At 42.7% G+C, this 8,883-nt stretch overlaps 1 protein-coding gene across 1 annotated transcript in view; it reads left to right on the forward strand.

Moving 5' to 3' along the window:
• Positions 1 to 8,883, forward strand: part of MPP3 (membrane palmitoylated protein 3) — a 42,266-nt gene that overhangs the window by 405 nt on the left and 32,978 nt on the right. The window contains exons 2-7 of the mRNA XM_027870506.1: positions 928 to 1,012; positions 2,146 to 2,264; positions 2,831 to 2,908; positions 3,672 to 3,752; positions 5,276 to 5,413; positions 6,341 to 6,422. Coding sequence (XP_027726307.1) covers positions 988 to 1,012; positions 2,146 to 2,264; positions 2,831 to 2,908; positions 3,672 to 3,752; positions 5,276 to 5,413; positions 6,341 to 6,422 — 523 coding nt within the window. The 5' untranslated portion in view covers positions 928 to 987. The remainder of the gene's footprint in view (positions 1 to 927; positions 1,013 to 2,145; positions 2,265 to 2,830; positions 2,909 to 3,671; positions 3,753 to 5,275; positions 5,414 to 6,340; positions 6,423 to 8,883) is intronic.

Here is an 8,883-nt window from a genome sequence, read left to right on the forward strand (position 1 = left end):
CAACCTCCAGGACCCTTCTTCTCTTCCTTCCTACAACCTCTTCCTGGCTATAGGTTTTCTTCCCCATCCCCTAAACCCCAAAGAGATCTGGACTTTCCAGTATTACCTAGGGAGGGAGTTGGCTGGGATGGGAACTTTGGGAAAAGGAGTGTAGAGGAAGTCTGAGGTGGAGGTACACACATCACTGAGGTCCAGCTCTATCTGCTATGGTTATGTGTTTCCAGCCTCCCCAAGAGGGAATATTACTGCCACTCCATTCTTGAGGGCAATTAGTGGCAGAATCCTGGGTTGGATGAATCATTGGTTTGATTTAGCCTAGCAATTCTCAGGTTTTGTATTCTCCCTTCATCCTGGAGCCTGGGGAATTAGTAAAATGAAAGGAGGGAAAGGGAAGGGAAGGAAGGAATGTCATGTTAAACATCCAGTAAATACTTGTTGATTTGTGACTTTTTGACCGAGGGCAGGAGAGTACATTCAAAGGTATCTTAGGAGACAAAGCAGAGTGAGGGACAGTATGTCTATAGAGGATAGCACTGACTGGTCAGCCAGGAAACTAATGAACTTGTCTGAGCCCAAGCCTATCGTGAAGAAACACAATAAATTTTCATTGTCAGAGGAAAAGATCAGAGCCATAGGATGTTAATGTTGGAAGGTCCTCAGAAGTCATCAAATGCAGTCCCTTAATTTTACAGAGAAGGAGACTGAGGGTCCTAGACTAGAAGTGATTTGCCCAAGGTCACACCAAACCTGACATCACCAGTGATTTTCTCCAGCCCAAGCTCCCTCATTGAACCATGTCCTACCAGTCAACCAGAGCTAAACTTGAACATAGACACTTCCCAGTTATTGGTTGAATGAATGCTGGAGCAGATCTGGAGAGAGGATATAAATCACTGTTTAATCCTCCTTCCCTCTTCTCTCCCTCAGGTTAGGCAGTAGAAGAAGAATCCTCCCTTCCACCAGAAAGTTTCCTTTGGGAGAACAAGCATGCCAGTGCTGTCTGAAGATTCAGGTGAGTCTCTCTCCCAGTGTGCGTGGGATTAAGAGTGGGAAGAAATCAGACAGTAAGAAACTTAAATAATGGAGGAAACTCTACTTCTCCCTCCCCTACTCCCAATGCCCCAGTCCTGTCCTGGTCACTGCTATAGACTGGATGAGTCTGGGCTTCTATAAAATGTAGGAGTTGGGCCCTTTCCAGCTTTAAATTTATGATCCTATCAGGGTCCCCTTGGGCAGCTGGGTGGCGCAGTGGATAGAGTGCCAGGCCTGGACTCAAGAAGACTCATCTTCTTGAGTTAGAATCTGACCTCAAACACTTACTAGCTGTGTGACCCTGTTTGCCTCAGTTTCCTTATCTGTAAAATGACCTGGAGAAGGAAATGGCAAACCACTCCAGTATCTCTGCCAAGAAAACCCTAAATAGAGTCACAAAGAATCAGGAACAACTGAAAAACAACTGAATAACAACTTCACAACAACAGCAAGAGTGTCCTCAGATTTAAGTTTAGACAAGAACACTGGAGAGGGAGCTGTAAGTTAGAAAATATTTTCCAGGTTTAATTTGGGGAAAAACCTTTTGTAAGGTGTTTTATTCAGTTGCTATAGACTGATTTGGGACCTGCTCCTGCCTCACCCTGAACCTCCCTACTTTTATTGATTGGATTGTGCATTTTTCTAAGTAGATGTTTCAGTCCATATTAAATAGGGTTAGTGTTAGTTAAATAGGGATCTGTCGCAAAAGAATGGAATTAATTCTTGATGTATCTTAATCAGTGTGTGATTGTCCAAAGTTTTTTTGCAGTCTGAAGTCTTATGTGTCACATTTAAATGTTACATTTAAAATTTTCATGCCTAGTAAAAGGAAAACCCCAGGTCACCATGAAAAATTAACTAAAGAGATCTGAGTTAGAGGACATGGGTTCAAATCCTGTCTCTTTCATCTATTACCCAAATTACCTTGGATAAGTCTTCTTTATCCTCTGTGCCTCAGTTTCCATATGTATAAAATGAAGGGATTAGACTAGATGACCTTCAAAGTCCCTTCTCATTTTAAATATTGTAATTCTGAACTTCCTAAGGCAGGAAGTTCCCATTTCAGTTTTCATTCCCTATCTGCCTCTTTGTTTTCTCTTTGCTTTTCCTCAGGGTTGCATGAAACCCTGGCCCTATTGACCTCTCAGCTCAGACCAGACTCTAACCATAAAGAAGAGATGGGGTTCTTGAGAGATGTCTTCAGTGAGAAAAGCCTTAGTTACTTAATGAAGGTAAACTTTTGTTTCATTCCCACTCCCCATTTTCTTTTATGCATAATATAAGTCTCTGAGGGCAGGGGCTATTTAATTTTTCCCCATTTATTTAAACAAATTTTAATTATCTTTTTATTATTTTTTTCAATCAATGAAAATCCAACTTCTCTTCCTTTAGTCTCCTTCCCCCATTGAGAAACAAGAACAAACAAAACCCCTGTTACAAACATATGGGTATTTCATTTTTGTATTCCCAGTGCATGCCATATAAGAGGTACTTAATAAATGCTTGTTAAATTAAATTCCATGTGGTCCAGTTAGGATTTCCAGATGTCTTTGGCTCCCTGGTCACCTCTAAAAGTCATTCCATCCATTCCTCTGTCTCCAGGACACTTTGTTATTCCACTGGCTCAGAAAAATAGTGGTCTGTTGTGTTGCAGTCGCTAACCTCTTGGCCAGTAACATGCTCTGGGGTCAAAATTATAGCTCTTTCCCCCAAAATCTTTACTTTTTTTGGGAGGGGAGAGCTTGGGAAGCTAGCTAGGTTTGCATTCATTCTCCAGAAACCCCACTTGTCATTTCAGATTCATGAGAAACTGCGCTATTATGAGAGACAGAGCCCAACTCCAGTTCTGCACAGTGCTACAGCCCTTGCAGAAGATGTAAGTCTCCCCTCTCTGGCAGACTTCCACTCTCAGCATTCGGGGCCGTGCTGTCTTTACCTGAGGGTGTTCACACTGGGAACTAAAAAGCACAGAATGCCTTTCTCCCCTTTGTTTCTCTAATCTAGTGGAGAGAGAGCCCTGCCTGTGAGCTCCCCAACCTCCCTCACTTTGCCTTTGCCTTTATGTTTGACCTTGGAAAAAACACCACCTTTCTGGACCTTAGTTTCCTCTTCTCAGAAATGAAGGGATTCTACTAGATGACCCCTAAGATGTTATTTAATCTAGTAGTTGGAGACTATGAGAGCTGGGTTCTAGGTCCTGTTTTTTCCACTAGCTTGCTCGGTAACAATGGGTAAATCACTTCCCTCTCTCTGTTTCTTTCTCTGTAAAGTGGTGAGATTGAATAAGATAATCTGTTAGGTCTCTTTCAGCTTTAGGTTTGACCCGCTAACTTTTATTGATGAGTAAGTTCTTACTGGGGAGCAGTGAGCCAGAGGAGTGCTTTCCCATGTCTACTCCACAGAGCCTGGGAGAGTTTACAATGCCTGGCATTGATCACCTAGTTCCTGAGCAGACAAGGATGTAACAGGGCCCTTGGTTATGTGGCCGATTTGGGGCTCGACCATGGGTCAAAAGGCCCAGGAGCAGCTATTTTGACCAAGAAACTGCTTAGAAACAGTTGGAAAAACCTATCATAAGTAGGAACTTGGTTAGCATTCAGCTAATTCCCTTTTGCCTCTGATGTTCTGTCTCTGTTTAGGTTATAGAAGAGCTACAAGCTGCATCAGTCCACAGTGATGAGAGGGAGCTGCTCCAGCTGCTGTCCACTCCCCATCTCAGGGTACTGACCGCTGGTATTTCTCAGTCCTGGCCCAGATAACTTTTTTTTTAATGGCATTGATATATTTTGTTTTGACACAGCAAACATCTCCCTCTCCTTCCTTCCCCAAATTTATTCCCCCTTCATTCTCTCCTCTTCTGTGTCACCTATTCTCCTTTTTTCCATCCCCCTTTTCCTCTCCTCTCATTCCTCCATCCTCCTCTCCTCCACTCCCCCATCTTCCCCTCCTCCCCTCCTCTCTCCCCCACCCTTTTTAGCTCCCTGTCTCCCCTCTTCTTAACTCCTATTCTCCTGCCTCTCAAATCTAACAAGCTTTTTTTTTTTTAGAAAATACTTTCCCTGAGAAAGTTTGATTGGTAACAGAAGGGAAGGATCAGTCAGTTAACTGCATTTATTAAGCGCTTACTATGTGCAAGGTTGGACAGCTAGGTGATGTAGTGGATAGAGTACCAGGCCTGGAGTTAGGAAGTCCTGAGTTCAGATTCAGCCTTAGACACTTAATAGCTGTGTGACCCTGTGCAAGTCACTTCACCCCTCTTTGCCTCAGTTCCTCATCTGTAAAATGGGGAGAAGGAAATGGCAAACCACTCCAGTATCTTTGCAAAGAAAACTCCAATGGAGATGTGAGGAGTCAGACACAACTGAGACAACTGAACAACAGCAACAACAACAAGAACGTGCAAGGCACTGGGGATACAAAAATGAAAGATGAAATCATCCCTGCATCCATTAACTTTAAAAAGCTGGCATTTGACCAGAATTATGTTGCTTCCTCATGATGACTTTATTTACGTTCTTGTAATTATTGTGCGTTGGTAGGGAGAGTTTCCTCATTAGAAGTTTCTTACCCTGATGAAATCACAGGTTTGGTTAAAAAAAAATCATTGTGTGTATTGTTTCATATACTGGTTGTATGACCATGGGCAAGTCATTTAACCTCCCAGTGCTTTAGGCAACTCTCTCAGACTCTAAGTTGCATTAGTAGAGGGACTTTTCTCATCTGGGGGTTCCCTGTACCAAAGAAATCACAAGTCTCCAATCCCTAACTGTACTGTTGGTTGTGTTTTCTTTGCTTCTCATATAAGTCTTCCTTTGCATGCTCCACATCCATTATGATTTATGGTACAATAATATCCCATTAGATCCATATACCCTAATTTGTTCAGCCATTCACCAATTGATGGGCATGTATTTTGTTTCTCTTTTTAAAAAATTATAGCTCATTCAGCTCACATGTTTCTGTGTGTGTGTGTGTGTGTGTGTGTGTGATGTGGTTAATACCATCTGGGGAGAATAGGCCACAGCCATGGGGAAGGGCTACCCTTGCTACAAAGTCAGGGACGTTTCTGCCTGGGAGCCTTCCCGGGAGGCCTTTCTGGGCTGCTGGTTTTCTGATGGGTCTGTGTGCAGTCAGCCCTCTTGGGCCTCTGCATCTTAACGACGGGGGCTCTGCAGTGGCTGCCACAGGGCCATCATCTCCTTCCTTGGGGCCACAGCTCTTAACTTTTCTTGGTTTCCTACAGGCTGTGCTCATGGTACATGATACTGTTGCTCAGAAGAATTTTGACCCTGTTCTTCCCCCTCTGCCTGAGAATATTGAGGAGGATTTTAATGAGGAGTCAGTGAAAATTGTCCGTCTTGTGAAAAACAAAGAACCTCTGGTATGTGTATTGCACCCCCCCACCCCGAACCATTCTGTCATTCACTCTCTTCTAATCTCTCTTCCCTCATCCTTTCGTTGACCCTCTTCCTGTCACTCTTCTCCCTCTTTTCATTCTTTCATCTTCCTCTTTACTTCCTCTCATCCTCCTCTTTCCATCTTCTCATACCCCGTCTCCCCATCTCTTTCCTCTTCTCTTCTCTTATTTCCCATCCTCCTTCCTTTCAGCCCCCATTCTCTGCCCCCCAATTCCCTCATCCTCCCCTCTTCTCATTCTCCCATTCCCCCTCCACTCATGTGCAAGGCTGGGCAGCTAGGTGATGCAGTGGATAGAGCACCCTCCTCCTCTCAATTCCCCATCCTCCTCTTCCCTTATTGCTCCATCCTCTTCTCTTCATCTCCCCATCCTCCCCTTCTCTTACTCCCCACACCATTCCTTTTAGCTGTCATCCTCCCTTCCTCTCATTCCTCCATTCCAGCTTCTTCTTCCCCTTCGATCTTCCCATCCTTCTTTCTCCCTTCCTTCTTTCCCCTCATTCTCATCCACTCTCCTGGTAAATAGGAGAATGCTTTTTCTATTCCTTTCTTTGAAACATCAGAAGTCACTTTAAATTTAAGATTTAATTTAATTTAATTCACTCTACCAATGCTTTGCACAGAGAAGAACTTAATAAGTATCTGACTGATTGTATAGATGCAAGGTGGCCATAGTGGTGTTCTAATTTTTCTCATTGACTTTTCCTGTTGAGGGAGGGCTTTGCTTAAGAGAGAACTGTCTCTTCTCGGTATTGGAGACTCTTCCCCAACCCCAATTTGCCTAGCCTTCCCTGGAGGAAAAGGAAGGGACATGGAACACCTGGGCCTCAGGGATCTGGGGTTTGTTATTTCTACCTCAGTGATTTGCCTTCTCTCTGGGGGTCTGATTCAGGGTGCAACCATCAGGAGGGATGAACACTCAGGGGCAGTCATTGTGGCCAGGATCATGAGAGGGGGTGCAGCTGACCGGAGTGGTAAGTGACTGAGTCCTTCTCCTTAAATGTTATATTGTCCCTGAATTGACTCCTTCAACCTTGCCACTTCCCAGTGGAGACATATACCAACCATCTTGGGAGCAGAGGTTTCCTGTCCTGTTGAAGGAAATTTCCTTTTTCTCTAAGTCACAAATCTCTAAACTGGGGTCCACTGGCCCTGAAGGATATGTGGATAGATTTCAGGAAGTTTGTAACCCTGGATAGGGAAAAAATACAATTTTATTTTACCATAACTGTTTTCCTTTGCAATTCTATGTATTTTATTTTATGCATTTAAAAACATGGGTCCGAGTTGTCAATAGTCTTCACCAGACTGCCAACAGGGTTCACAATGTAAAAAAGGTTAAGAGCTCCTGCTCTTGACATAGAGTGCTTCTCAAAGTCCCAAAAGAAAAAAGAAATTTTGATTTATTTTAGGTAGAGGCAACTAGGTGGTACAGTGGATAGAGCACTAGCCCTGGAGTCAGGAGGACCTGAGTTCAAATGCGGCCTCAGAAATTTGATACTTATTAGCTATGTGACCCTGGGCAAGTCATTTTACCCCAATTGCCTTGCCTAAAAAAAATTTATTTTAGGTAAAGTAAGCATAGACCACAGAGACCTTTGAGGATGAGGGGGCAGGGGAAAATTTAGGAACTGGAACAGAGGACACAAAGTCACTGCAGCTCCTAGGAGAATGGGAATCCCTGCTTCAAAGGTTTCTAAAATTCAGGGGCATTTAAAAATTTTTACTAACGTAGAAGGAAAGAGATGGATATGCATTAAGACATCTTAAAGCACATCCTTCTTCTCTGCCTTCCTACAGCTTGGCTCTCAATGCACTTCCACCTCACCGCTGCCTCTTAACTTCCTTTAAACCTCATCATGTGTGTTACCTCCTACAGGAAGCTTTCCTGACTCACCTGGCTGTTAAGGCTTTCTTCCCCTTCTCCCAACCCCTGCTCCTTCCCAATTATGCTATATTTACTTATCAGTTTACATTTTGTATCCTCCTAGTAGAATGTAAGCTCCTTGAGGGCAGGGATGTTTTCATTTGGTCTTGTGCAAAGACATTGCCTTACACATTAAAAAAATATTCCTGTGTGGAAACCTCCTCTACTGGTATAGAATAGCAACTCTTCTGGCACTTGGATAGTGATGTGTGAATTACTTGGGATGAAGTGAAACAATTAGATTAGTGGTTTCTCAAACTTTTTGATCTTAGGTCCCTTTTATACTTCTAATATTATTAAGGACCCTCCAGAGAGTTTTTCCTTAAATATGTATATGTATGTGTATGTAGACACACACACACATATATATTATAATGTACTATGTATTATACTTAGTATATAAATTATATATAATATAATGATATGTTGATATTTACCATGTTAAAAAATTAAGACATCTTAGCATTATTAGTATTATTTTGACCTTGAGAACCCCCTGAAAAGTTCTCAGGGACCCCCAAGTAGTTCCTGGATCAAGCTATGAGAAGCATTGAATTAGATTGGATATATGAGGGGTTCTTAACCTGAGGTGCATGGATCCATAATGTATTTGTAGACAGAATTCAGGGTGACCACATACTTGAAAAGGAGAAAAAATACATCTTTATGTTTACTAATTGAAATTTAACATTTCCTTCAATTATTTCAAGACATTATTGTGAAAAGAGATCTCTAGGCTGCCCATGGGTCCACAATATAAAAAATGATAAATAAAATTAAAAAAACCTGACTTATTATGACAATGAAACCCTGACTTATGCAATCAGTTCTGCTTTCAAGACGAGGTTTCACCTTATCAAGGGCAGCAGATGTTCAGCCTCATGTGCCAGTAGAAATATAAACCCATGATCTTTGCTGTCATGAAGTGAAACTCTATAAAAATATTGCTTGCTACAAGTAATTCACCCACTACTGTCTTCTTAAAACTTTTGCCCGAGGAACTGAGAAATTAAGCCACTCAAGTACTTAGTACAGAGGTGGGGAACCTGGGGCCTCGAGGCCACATGTGACCCTCTAGGTTCTGAAGTGCAGCCCTTTGACTGAATTCAAACTTCACAGAACAAATCTCCTTAATAAAAGGATTTGTTCTGTAAAACTTGGACTTAGTCAAAAGCCTGCACCCAAGGACCTAGAAGGCTACATGTGGCTTTGAGGAGGCAGATTCCCTACCCCTGGCTTAGTACAATACCTGGCACATGTAGGTGCTTAATAAATATTTATTGATTGACTTGCCCAGGGTCACACAGTCAGTATGTGTCTGAGGTGGAGCTCAAACCCAGGTGTTCCTGACTCTAGGACTGGTTCTCTATCTGGCTCAAAATAGGTGCTCAATAAATGATTGTTAGTGAATGAATCTTCACCTACATCTCTAAACTTGTGCCCCCTCCCCCCTTCCTTTGAGGGGTGTGTGTGTGTGTGTGTGTGTGTGTGTGTGTGTGTGTGTGTGT

The sequence above is a fragment of the Vombatus ursinus genome, unplaced genomic scaffold, assembly GCF_900497805.2.
Source record: "Vombatus ursinus unplaced genomic scaffold, bare-nosed wombat genome assembly UNPS02014797.1, whole genome shotgun sequence".
Taxonomy (NCBI): Eukaryota; Metazoa; Chordata; class Mammalia; order Diprotodontia; family Vombatidae; genus Vombatus; species Vombatus ursinus.